Source organism: Bidens hawaiensis, unplaced genomic scaffold (assembly GCF_021521415.1).
Source record: "Bidens hawaiensis isolate Kalapana, Puna unplaced genomic scaffold, B.hawaiensis_p1.1 tig00028517_1, whole genome shotgun sequence".
Taxonomy (NCBI): domain Eukaryota; kingdom Viridiplantae; phylum Streptophyta; class Magnoliopsida; order Asterales; family Asteraceae; genus Bidens; species Bidens hawaiensis.
Genome location: NW_027494670.1, coordinates 116829 through 130316, shown reverse-complemented (window position 1 = coordinate 130316; position 13488 = coordinate 116829). Strand labels below are relative to the sequence as shown.

The following is a 13488-nucleotide window of genomic DNA, read 5'->3' as shown; positions in this document are numbered from 1 at the left end:
CTCGTAACCAGAACGCACATTTTGATAACTTAGCGTACAACTTCTCTTTCTTCAGAGTCTCCAATACCTCTCTCAGATGCTCAGCATGATCAGACTCGCTTCTGGAATCTGATTGGCTTGTTCTTGAGTCAGCATGTAGGCTCTAGTCTTTGGCCTTGTTGGTTCAGCATCCTTCTTTCCACTTCCTCCGGCACCACCATCAGTGCATTCCTTAGCAAAATGTCACGGCATACCGCACCTGTAACATGCGGGTTTTACAGTACAGTCGGGAGCATAATGCCCCACCTTTCCACACTTATAACAGGCATTCGATCCCAGCCTACATTCCCCATCATGAGCCTTACCACACTTATAGCAAACATCTGATCCTTTACCCCACTTACACTCACCCCCATGCATCTTTCCACATGTCTTGCACGATCTCTTCTCCCACAATTTCTGCTTCTTATCCTTGGAGTTCCACAACTGAGTACCGGGTCATTTAACAGGAGCAACCCAATTCTTATCCTTCTTTTCTTCTCCCACCACAACATCATCTGCAGCCAGGTCTGCATAAACCATCTCTGCGAGTTCGACAGCAGAGTCAAAGGTAGCAGGTTTACTCATCCTGACTAGCATGCGGACTTTCTGTGGCAATCCCCTCACATATCACTTAATTCTCTTAGCCTCAGTGTTGACCATATCGGGTACCAACCTAGACATTCGGTTGAACTCGGTGGTATACTCACGATGTGTCATTGTTCCAGCCTTCAAATTCAGGAACTTCATCTCCGCCCTCTCAACCTCGGCGTTAGCACAGAATTTCTTCATAACAAGTTCCTTCAGATCCTCCCACTTCAAAGCCTTGATTTCCTCCGGGCTCTTTCTTTGCTCAACCGATTCCCACTAATACATCGCCTCATCACCAAATGATTGGGTGGCGTAACCGACAGCTTGGTCAGGACGACACTCGCTAATTCGGATAATTTTATCCATGGCGGTCATCCACTGAAGAGTAGAGATTGCATCACCCAAACCAGTCAGCTTTGGCCGGTCACATCCTTTGAAGGACTTATAATTGCACCATCCTCGGCCTCTTTTCCTGTCACCGGCTTTCACAGAATTGACCCCACTCGAGGCCTCCCTCTCTTCTTCTTCATCTATCCTACCATCACCACCTGCCCCTCCAGCAGTTCTTTCACGGCTTCCAGCAGACCCTCCCGGAGTAATATTCTTCACTGCAATGGCTATTGCTTGAACAATAGCTGCCTGAATTGCGGGATCCAGTTGAACCCCTTCGTTGTTGACCGGACCTTATCCAGCCGCACTCCCTTCATCTCTGGTGTTGGAAGCTGTCTCAACAGAAGGTTGCTGGGCACGACGAGGCATGCCACTTCGTCCAGTGCGACCTCCCGCTCCCACATTTCCTCCCGTTCCAGCCATCGTATTCTAAAAGGGAAAACACAAACGTCATCACGTAAGGAACTATCTATTACAAGAATAGTAAGGCTAACAGGTAATAACAATGGCCAGCAGTGATTAGCTGATCACGTTACTTTCCGTGTCCTATACACTCCCCTTTGTGAGTCTATTTGTGCTGGTTCTACTTTAAACAGTTAGTCAATCAAGACAATCAATTAATCCTATCCCTATCGTTCACATATCCTTTCTTTATCATTTAACATTTAATCATACGTCTTACCTTTACTGAGCTTGCTTGAGCGACACATGGCATTCTTGAACTGGCATCCTCTTTCCTTTCTTAATTTAATCTCATTCTCTGTTCGAGTCTAAGCATGTAGGATTCTTAAATCTCTCAAACTTTGCTCTGATACCAACTTGTAAGACCCCGTTACCGGTGCCTCACATTTGGACGTTGGATTTATTCATCAACATAGTTCTATTTATCATAATTAATAAAAACTTTGCGCGGAATACAAATCTTTCATAAAATATTACATATCGAATCATAAACATGTCTTAAAACATCTTTCTTGTCTTTCAAAACCAAAACATAACTTATATAAAACATAGCAGGCCTTCAGATGCCAGGCTTTTATTCTTCTGCCATGTGTCCCACTCACGTCAGCTGTCGCATCCTACTCACATGCGTGCGTACTAAAAGTCAGCTACGCTGAGTAAGTTCTAGTTAACCATATATCATACAATACATACACTTACCTTAAATCATGCATCCGAAGATACATAATAATTATTTTACTAACTTACTTTCGTTACATAATTTCATACATACGTTCATACTTTATTACTCTCATACTATATAATTACTGTTCATTCTGTCTCAGATATTATTAGGGTCTGATCCCTCTTTCCTTTGTCTATCTCAGATATTATTAGGGTCTGATCGCTCTTTCCTTGGTCTATCTCATATATTATTAGGGTCTGATCCCTTTCTTGTCTATCTCAAATATTATTAGGGTCTGGTCCCTTTTTACTTCTCTATCTCATATATTATTAGGGTCTGATCCCTTTTTTCTCTATCTCAGATATTATTAGGGTCTGATCCCTTACTTCTTCATCTTCGAGCATACTATCTTTACATACCCATAACATACATATACTTTCTTTAATCATTCATGCATATTCATATGTTGCACATATATCTATCATACACATTCGACTATCATACACATACCTCTCTTGTCAATACGTGCAATATTCGAAGATCGTTCACGTACCGACAAACTTACATTCACATTCAAGATATACATAAATAACATATAAATCATACATGGCATACACTTACCATTTAAGGTAAGTGTATTAACTAATACATCAAGTATGCACACAGCCCCGAAAAAATAACAAGGAAAATGGGGCTAGAAACTCACCTGAATGCGATTACGTTCACCGTTTATAGTTATTCCCTTCTTGAGCTGTGCATGGCTAACTGTATAATATTTACATGTATCAATTGACTATTACTACTCGTATCGTATTTCTATCTTTATATAACCCACAACGAACGGGGGTCCGGGGGCAGCGCCCCTGGCAGCGGGGTTCTAGGGGCGGCATCCCCTAGCGGGGTCCAAGGGGCAGAGCCCCTGGATGGGGTTAAGATGCCAGGTCAGCTTGGAAAAGTTTTATTTTCAATAACTACCTTGACACATTTTCCGTTAACATTTTAAATCATTTTCTATGTTAGGCTTGTTATTTATCTTAAGATATTGGGCTTGTTTGTTTCAAACAGAACATGGGCTTAAGTTGTGGACTGAGCTAAGTCAGGCCCAACAGCCCATTACAGCATCTGGGTTCAGGTGGGTTCAGGCCCATACTGGGTGGCCGAGAACCCAAGACAGAGAACCTTTAGGTTGACCGAGAGCTCTCATATTTGGCCGAGATCCATACTTAACCGAGAACCCGTGTTTTCGGCCGAGAACTTGACCGAGAACATGTGTTCACCGAGAACACTGACCGAGAACTCTTGGTGACTTCACGTTTGACCGAGAACCACATGGTTTGACCAAGGATTCTCAAAATTGGCCGAGAACACCCAGTTCAGCTCATCGTTCCATTTCTAGGTTTCTGCCTTGCCCAGTTTACTTGTTCTAAGGTTCAAATCATGAACTCTTAATCCTTTATCATCATCATTCATACCCGTTTACCCCCATTACTATCACGGCTTCAAGATCTATCCCGGTTTAGGCATAAATCTTAGACCTTTATAGGTTTAAAACGTTCTAGGCTATATCTAGGGTTCATCTTTGAGCCGTATACTATCATAAGACTATTAGGTTCATTTTAATCTCCAAGTTTGCATTTTTATGATGTATCTAGACCCGATCTACTCTAGGGTTAAGTTTCATGGCAAAACGTTCATAAAAATGTAACCTTTAAACGTAAAGAACATACCTTTATATGGTTATTAGGTCACGGCTAGCTTGTTATGATTGTATCTAGCTTGTATCCCAAAGATCTATCAATAAAAGGTTTGATTTTTTATCTCGGTTTTCTTGCTCTAGCTTGCGGCCGAAATTGGAAAGGTTGAGTGTGTGTTTTTAGGGTGTAGAGAGAATAAGATGGATAAGTTGGATGGAAATGGAAAGATTTAGGGTTTAAGGGGGTATTTATACGCCCTTAAGCCCATGGACCTAAGGCTCATCTTTCCTTTTTAGTCCATAATTAATCCATATAATTAACTTACTTATCTTTCTTTTAATATTTTATTACTTCCTTTTAATATTTTATTACTTCCTTACCAAATCAAGAAAACTCGATTTATAATATAAAATATTATTACTTGAAATTTTGGGATGTTACAGCGAGACATAATCAACACCGAATTATTTCGGTTTTCAAAAAAATCAAAATAAGCTATCATTTATTAGTTTGAGTGGATTATTTCATTTTGGTTTTGGTTTCAGTTTAGCTAAAACAAATGTGATATCTTTCTAATTATAAACCTCCTACTGTAAAGTTATTATTCTGCCACTGTAGGGTCTGGTTGGTATGGGGTAATGGAATGGACGATGGAATGGAATGGACGTGGTAATGGAATGGACAAAGGAATGGAATGGGTTATTACCATTCCAATGAAACGTTTGGTTACCACATGGAATGAAATGAATCATTACTTTGTATTGTTAGTAGGTAAGAAAAAATAAAAATAATAAAATTAAAATGGTAGTGAGTGGTGGTGGTGGTGGGAGCGGTGGCGGTAACGGTGAAGGTGGTGGTGGGGTTAATAGTGGAGGTGGTGGTGGGAAACGATTACGATGGGCGGCATGTGTGATGGTGGGGCGATGATTGATGGATGCGGCGGGTGGCTGGAAGTAGTGGGTGGCTGGCACTGATGGCGATGGTTTGTGGAGGTGGGTGGTGGTGGCGGAGGACGCCGATGGTGGTGATTGGTGGTAGTGACGACGGTGGTGTGCAGCGGTGACGGTGGGCGGCATGTGTGATGGTGGGGTGATGGTTGATATATGCGGCGGGCGGCTGGCGGTGCTGAGTGGCTGCCACCAATGGCAATGGTTGGTGGCGGTGGTGGACGGCGATGGTGGTGGCTGGTGGCAGCGGCGGCGGCAGTTGGTGGCGGTGGTGGGTGTTGTTGTTGGGTGGTGGTGGTGTTAGGAGGGTGGTGGAGGTTATGTAGGGTGAACGAGGGAATGGAATGAAAAAAAAACATGGGGTATAGATGGAATGAAATTAGGGTATTTTAGAGGGAACGGAATGGACTAGGTAATGGGTTATTCCATTCCTTTGGTCAACCAAACACACTATTTTTCATTCCCTCACAATGGATCATTCCATTCCATCCTCCATTCCTGTATACCAAACGCTTTGTATGAGTTTTAACTTTTCTAAACTATATATCTATTTTAGATAATAGAATGCGGGTGTAAATTTAGTGATTTTGTTAGAGAATAAATTGTGAATGCCCATAAAAGGTTCAACTGGTAAAGCCGTAAGGGTGGCAAACTCAACCCAAATGGGCTGTTTTGGGTCAAGATGGATAAACTTTAAAAGTTAAATGGCTCACGATGGATCAAAAAAATTCTTCAAGGAGGTCAGGATGGGTTGGAAATATACAAATGAGATTCATTTATAGGTTAAAATGGGTCAAAACAAAATACCCAAGTTACCCAAAATTTATCTAATTCAAAATACCCAAACTATCACGTGCAAAACAAAACTCATCCGAAACACAAAAAAACGACCAAAACGAAACAAAAACCCCAAACTGACAAAAACGAAACAAAAATAAAACCAAAATGAAACTGAACCGAAATAGAAAAATGACCAAAACGAAACCAAAAAACCGAAATGAAACCAAAAAACTGACCAAAACGAAATGCAACCGAAAAGATGAGCAAAACTAAACAAAAACACCGAATCGACCAAAACGAAACAAAAAAACCGAAACGAAACTGAATCGAAATAGAAAAACGACTAAAACGAAACAAAAAAACGATATGAAACTGAAAAGCTGAACAAAACGAAACAAAAAAACGATATGAGACCAAAAAGCTGACCAAAACGAAACAAAAAAAAAATGAAACGAAACTGAACCGAAATAGAAAAACGACCAAAACGAAACAATAAAACCGAAATGAAACTGAAAAACTGACCAAAAGGAAACAAAAAAAAAAGTTAAATGCAATCGAAAAGCTGACCAAAACGAATCAAAAACACTGAACCGACCAAAACGAAACAAAAAAACTGAAACCAAACTGAAAGGAAATAGAAAAACGACCAAAACGATAAAAAAAAAACCGAGATATGAAACCGGAAAACTGACCAAAACGAAACAAAAAAAGTGAAGTACTACCGAAAAGCTTACCAAAACGAAACAAAAAAGCTTAAACGTAGCCGACCTAAACAAAACAAAACGAAACAAAAAAAACGAAATGAAACGAAAAAACTGACTAAAACGAAACAACACTGAAACAAAAAAAAAACCGACCAAAATGAAATAATTTAACCGAACCTAAACTGAAATGAAAAATAAAAACCGACCAAAACAAAACAAAGTAACTGAAAAGACCGAACCTAAGAGCTAAACTAAACCTTAAAGCTAAACCGAAATTTCTCGGGGTTTTTTTTAATGAGCCAAGATGACGGGTGAAACATTTTAGTTGTTTTACGTTTTCCATTTTTTATTTATATTTTGAGTTATTTTTTTTTTTATTTTTTTTTTAATATTTTTGAGGGGTTTTTGAAACCCTTTGTATTTTAACTTATACATGGGTCATGATGGATTAAGTTAACCCATCTTGACATTTATCCATCCTAATCTTTGTTTAAAAATATCCATCCTAACCTATACCCATCCTGACCCATCACCGCAATCCAACCCAACCCATACAAATTGCCACCTCTAGGTAAAGGTATAGCTTTTAAAAAGTATCGAAATTTTTAGTTTGGAAGGTTCTTTAAAATGTTTGGCAACATTGGTGATAGACTGACATCACTCGACAAGAATTGGACCACTTTATATGGTCTTAATAACGTTGACGGTGACACTCAACAAGAATTAGAATTTATGGAGTAGAGAAAATATCTAGTTCTTGTACGATGAGCAATAAGGATGGCTATCCATATTAATAGGCGGTTAATAATCTTAGTCTTAATTAATAATATTGGTGACATGACACTCAACAAGAATTGGACCTCTCCATAATTTCAAGGGTATCTACCAATTTATGACGAAGATATATATATACGTTTCATTTCTTGATTCTAAGTATTTTAACTGTCATTCCAGTTTTGGTTGGATGCTAAGACATTTATTTGTTTTTGGAAGTGAATACCAAGGTTCAAAATCTTGAATCAAGTTATTCTACAAAGGGTAATAAAAATGAGAAGGGTGAGAAGCCATAAATAATTGACATGTGTCAAGTGGGGGACCAAAGGAAAAAGGATATAAAGGTAATTGTACACATTTTCTCTCTCCACATGCAAGGCACATGTTAATACTCCCATCATTTTTGAACGTTTATAACTTTTTCGTATGATATTTTTTTTAAAAAAAAATTCATCATAATAACAAGCGTTTTTTATCTTTAATATGAGTATTATTTTTGTTATATAAAACTTAAAACAAAAATCACGACATTGTGTTTTTTCGCACACCATTGTGTCTTTTCGCTTATCATTGTGTCTTTTTTTTGTCAATGTGTCTTTTCACACACCATTGTGTCTTTTCGCTTATCATTGTGTCTTTTTTCGTCATTGTGTCTTTTCGCACATCATTGTGTCTTTTTTCTTATAATTGTGTCTTTTTTCGTCATTGTGTCTTTTCGCACACCATTGTGTCTTTTCGTTTATCATTGTGTCTTTTTTCGTCATTGTGTCTTTTTGCATACCATTGTGTCTTTTCGCTTGTCATTGTGTTTTTTTTCGTCATTGTGTCTTTTCGCACACCATTGTGTCTTTTCGCTTGTAATTGTATCTTTTTTTCGTCATTGTGTATTTTCACACACCATTATGTCTTTCGCACACCATTGTGTCTTTTCGCTTATCATTGTGTCTTTTTTCGTCATTGTGTCTTTTTTCGTCATTGTGTCTTTTCGCACACCATTGTGTCTTTTCGTTTATCATTGTGTCTCTTTTCGTCATTGTGTCTTTTCGCACACCATTGTGTCTTTTCGTACACGATTGTGTCTTTTTTCGCCATTGTGTCTTTTCGCACACCATTGTGTCTTTTCGCTTATCATTGTGTCTTTTTTCGTCATTGTGTTTTTTCGTCATTGTGTCTTTCAACTCATCATTATGTTTTTTTAAATACTAATAACACCATTGTGTAATAATAATATGTAAAAATAATGATCAAATAACAACAAATTATCTAATACATAAAACACAATGATTAATACATGTTACACAATAATTTAAAACATAAAACACAATGGTGAATACGTATAACACAATGACCTAAAACGTAAGACACAATGGTGAATACGTATAACACAATGGCCTAAAACGTAAGACACAATGGTGAATATATATAACACAATGACTTGAAATGCAAAACACAATGAAAACAATATATTACACAATGACACAATGAACAACAAAAAAACACAATTAAAAAACCCATTAATTTTGTTTATTTTTGTATAACAATATGATACTCATATTAAAGATAAAAAAACGCTTATTATTATGGTGACTTTTTTTGAAAAAAATAATATCGTATGAAAAAGTTATTGACATTTTAAAATGATAGGGGGAATTGGCATGTGTCTTGCATGTGGAGAGAGAATGTCAACAAAGGTGTGTTATTATCTTCATGCCCTTTCCATCAATATTTATTTATTAAACTAATCTCAGTCATTCAAATCTATAATCAATTGACTGAATTCTTTCTCACTCTTCTCATTTTTATTGTCCTTCGTACTTTAACTTTACCCTCAAAATCTTAGCATGTGAATAGAATTTTCTTTGAAGGAGTTTAGCTATATATATATATATTTAACTTCGTGAACTATGTATATTAATATAGGAGATATTTATAATACATGTATACAGTATACACTACATGCTGTTAAGATAACATAAAAAAAAGAAAAAGAAAAACAGATATACAATACATATTTTTAACTCAAAAACATGGAACAACAACCGTGGAGTTAGAACCAAAAAGTCTAAGAAGATATCTAGGCCATTAGATCTAGTGTGTTAAGGGTTGAGAGATTAACTTTAGTGGAAAAGGCATATTGTGCTACAAATTGTGACATGTTGCTTTAGTTAAAGAAGAAAATGTTCTTCCTACATTTTTTAGGAAACACTAACTGCTTATGTCATTTCCACAATGTGTGTGTGTAATATAGGGGTAAGTTCATTAGGAAACGCCGACGTGGCAACACATTTTGTGCCACAATTCACACACTGAAATTAGATTTCATTTTTAAGTAAGTTGAATATCCTTCATTTTGGGAACTTTTGGTTTTATGCATTGAATGTGTTTTTGATTTGTTGCGTAATTTAATTTGGGCCAGGGTATTTGAAAGCTATATTTATGATCGACCTATGGACATTACGTTTTAACTGAAAGCTATATTTATGACATACACAAACCAACATTAATGCAAACACATAATTAGGAAGACACAAAAGTGAGAAACAGCTACTAGAATCAATGTTTCAAGAAAGAGGAATTATAGTATCTGTGTTAATCTTCCTAGGCTTCGGGTTTTCCGCTTGCATTGACACAATCACACTCACTCAGCCGGTTAATGATGGGGATCTTTTGGTCTCTAATGGAGAAACTTTTGCTCTTGGATTTTTTAGCCCCGCAAACTCCAGCGACAGGTACATGGGTATATGGTATCACAAGATTTTAGAGCAAACTATAGTTTGGGTTGCCAATAGAGACAACCCGATCACCAACTCATCTGGTATCCTATCCATTGACCTAACTGGGAACCTCGTCCTTCAAGAAAAAGATCAAAGTTTTGTGTTTTGGTCAACCAACGTTTCCGGAGTGGGGAATGGTCATGATTATTCGGCTAGGTTGTTGGATTCGGGAAATTTTGTGTTGTTTCAAGGCACAAATAAAGAGATTTACTCATGGCAAAGCCTTGATTATCCTTCTAATACGTATCTTCCTGGTATGAAGCTCGGTTTAGATAGGAAAACTGGTTTGAATAGGGTGATTTCGTCTTGGAAGTCTACCGGGAATCCTGGTGTGGGGGATTGTTCATGGAAATTGGAGTTTGTTGGGTCAACTCAAATGTTCTTGGTTAAAAATATGACAAGAATTTGGCGTGGCGGCTCATGGACGGGTCGTGGATTCAGTGGCATACCCCAGATGGTGAATGATCCTATCATTCATCCTACTTACATAAACGATGACGATGAGGTGGTGTTGTTTTTCCAGATGAGCAACTCGTCCATTTTTACTAGATTTGTCGTTACCGAATCTGGAACCATAGATAGGCTAATTTGGAACGCGGCAGATCGAAAGTGGATTGGGTTCTGGTCGGCACCAAAAGACCAGTGCGACGGTTATAACCATTGTGGCCCTTTTGGCATTTGTGATCCGAATATAGCGGCCACATTTGAGTGTGACTGCCTACCTGGATACGAGCCACATTCACCACAAGATTGGCGCATAGGTGACAGTTCCAAAGGGTGTATGAGAACGGTTGGCACGCAGATATGCAAGGCCGGAGACGGGTTCGTTGAGTTGGCCAAGGTTAAGGTACCCGACACGTCGATGGCATGTGTAAACATGAGTTTGGGGTTAGAAGAATGTAAAGAGTTTTGCTTGAGGAATTGCACTTGCATGGGGTATGCAAGTGGTGATATTAGTAAAGCATCTGAGGAGGGAGGTTGTATTACGTGGTATGGGGACATGAACGATATAAGGACATTTACAGATGGGGGTCAGTCATTTTATGTTCGGGTTGATGCCAATGAATTAGGTACGCCATCAATGTATTTGTAAATTTTGTTTTGTGATAGATCATTGTTTTTAGGAAAAATTACCAAAGGAGTCTAACTTTGACCACAAAATATTCAAAGGAGGTAGGTATACACACCCCGTCTAACATGTAATCTCACAACGTTTAAAACAAACATCTAGATAGAGGTTAGACGGCTGTTTTGAACAAAAAAAGAATTACGTTTGATCATCTATAGTGAGAACGGTCATCTGGATATTGAACAAAACAGTTATTCTGACCAATAATTTACAAAGTATGAACCCCCCCCCCCCCTCTTCTTCCTTTGGTGGCTGTTTAGATGTTCAAATGCCCCCGTTTGGATTTCAAAGTTTAACTTTTTTTTATTCAAACCGGTTGTAGTGTTTTGTGAAAAAACGTTTGACTGTGTGAAATCAATTGGGGATGGTGTAGCTATAGCATGACCCACTTTCAAATGTAGTCGTTGGAAATTAGCCCACTTCTTACTAATCATTTCCTTTCTAGGCTAATTAAAGCTTGCCACGTCAGACTAGTAGGCTAAAACATAGATTTTGACTAATAATGACAAGAACTTCATAACGTAATTTGAATTAAATAGTTGTGGTTAAGGATATGTAATCGCACCATAATGTATGATGATATTATATGGAAGTAGTTGTCAAAATCTTTCATGATATTAACTTACAGCCAAGTACTCATCGAAGAGGCCAAGTAAATCGAATACAGTTCGATATCTGTTATTTGGGATGCTAATGATTGCAGCAGGGTTTATCTTGTGCATCTCCATTTGGTGTTATGTGAAAAAGAAAATTGGTATGTCAAAATTTATTATTTTATCTATGTAAGAAAGGGTTAAACGGGCTAGTGCATCTAAAAATGAGTAAATCGGGATCAAACCGTAGTATACAAAAGCCTAAACTTGTTTTTATGGGTTTGGAATTTGGCTTGGGTTGTTTTTTTTTTCAGTACAGTTTCATTGTTATTTGTTTGGAGTTAAGCTCCAAGGAAAATAATGAAACTCACATAGATGCATGAATATACTAGTTTTCACTACGTCTTGATGGGTTGATGCAGCCAATCGAAACAAATGTGAAGTTGGGTTCCATTTCACGGATAATTTGAAAACCTTGGAAGGGTCTTACATGGAGAAGGATATTGGAAAAAATGTTGATTTAGATGTATTTGATTTGAGCATAATAATTGTAGCAACTGATAACTTTTCTCCTTTAAACAAGCTTGGAGAAGGTGGATTTGGCTCTGTATATAAGGTAGTGTCTTTTCAATCTTAATAACTATCATGGCCTTTTTGGTTAAATATAACTGGTGTTAACTAATAAAAATGATTTACTCAGGCTAAGCTACTAAATGGGCAAGAAATTGCTATCAAAAGATTATCGCAAGGTTCAGGTCAAGGGATGCAAGAATTTAAAAATGAAGTATTGTTGATAGCAAAACTACAACACAGAAACCTAGTCCGCCTTTTGGGATATTGTTTCCATATGGAAGAAAAGATGTTAGTGTACGAATACTTACCAAACAAAGGCTTGGATTCTTTTATCTTCGGTTTGTTCTCTAACTTATAACTAAGTTCTTTAACTTCAACTACTTCAATTTCGAAATAATGTTTTCACTCTCTGATTTATTTTTAACGATATGGTTTGATCATAGACCCAGAAAGGGCATCTCTTTTAGATTGGAAGAAGCGGTTTCAAATCATTCAGGGGATTATGCGTGGACTGTTATATCTTCATCACGACTCTAGGCTAAGGATTATCCATAGGGATCTAAAAGCAAGCAATGTTTTGCTAGATACAGATTTTAACCCTAAAATTTCTGATTTCGGATTAGCGAAAATATTTGGAGGGGACGACGAAGAAGCTAAAACACGTAAAGTTGTTGGAACTTAGTATGTGAATCTCTTCATTCTATAACTCAACTTTGATTTGTTTCATTAATCTAACGCTGACACAATATATTTTAGTGGCTATATGTCTCCGGAGTATGCAATGGAAGGTCGTTTTTCAATCAAATCTGATGTTTTTAGCTTTGGAGTTCTAGTTTTGGAGATAATCAGTGGTAGGAAAAATAACAGCTACTATAAGGAGAAATCACTTAATTTGATCGGGCATGTAAGTATATGAATCATTTTGATCACATATTTCCATGTTGATTATTCAACCCACCATATAAACTTTATCATAATCAACTTGTTGTAAGGTTTGGGATTTGTGGAAACAAGATAAAGCTTTGAAGGTAGTCGACTCATCTTTAGGGGATTCATTTGATGCTCGTGAAGTTCTTTTATGCATCCATGTTGGGATCTTATGTGTTCAAGAATTGGCTAGTGATCGACCTACAATGACTGACGTAGCTTTTATGTTGAGTAACCATGAAACAATGTTTCCTACTCCAAATCAACCAGCATTCATCTTTAGACAACTGAATTATGGTAGGGATTTACCATCTACGTCAGCAAGTGGTGGTGTTGGCTCTGTCAATGAAGAGACCATTACCATCCTCCATGCCCGATAATTTATAGTATCCTATAACTAATTTCTTGAGCCATAAAATGGCATGTAAAACATATAGTGTGTCACGTTTGCAGAACATCTTGAATAAA

At 37.5% G+C, this 13488-nt stretch overlaps 1 protein-coding gene across 1 annotated transcript; it reads left to right on the top strand.

The window, feature by feature from the left end:
- Positions 1-9350: 9350 nt before the first annotated feature.
- LOC143577351 (G-type lectin S-receptor-like serine/threonine-protein kinase At1g11410) lies at positions 9351-13400 on the top strand. Its single transcript, XM_077061202.1, has 7 exons — positions 9351-10868; positions 11556-11681; positions 11943-12136; positions 12221-12431; positions 12537-12774; positions 12850-12997; positions 13086-13400. Exons 1-7 carry the CDS (start codon positions 9581-9583, stop codon positions 13398-13400), a joined length of 2520 nt encoding a protein of 839 aa, XP_076917317.1. The 5' UTR covers positions 9351-9580.
- Positions 13401-13488: the final 88 nt, after the last annotated feature.

What these genes read in the sequence shown, in the direction of transcription:
- LOC143577351 (XM_077061202.1), top strand. Translation starts at nt 9,581, where the DNA reads ATGTTTCAAGAAAGAGGAATTATAGTATCTGTGTTAATCTTCCTAGGC. An exon ending in TTATGTGAAAAAGAAAATTG is followed by an intron (nt 11,682 to 11,942) that starts GTATGTCAAAAT and finishes GGGTTGATGCAG; the next exon opens with CCAATCGAAACAAATGTGAA. An exon ending in CTTGGATTCTTTTATCTTCG is followed by an intron (nt 12,432 to 12,536) that starts GTTTGTTCTCTA and finishes GTTTGATCATAG; the next exon opens with ACCCAGAAAGGGCATCTCTT.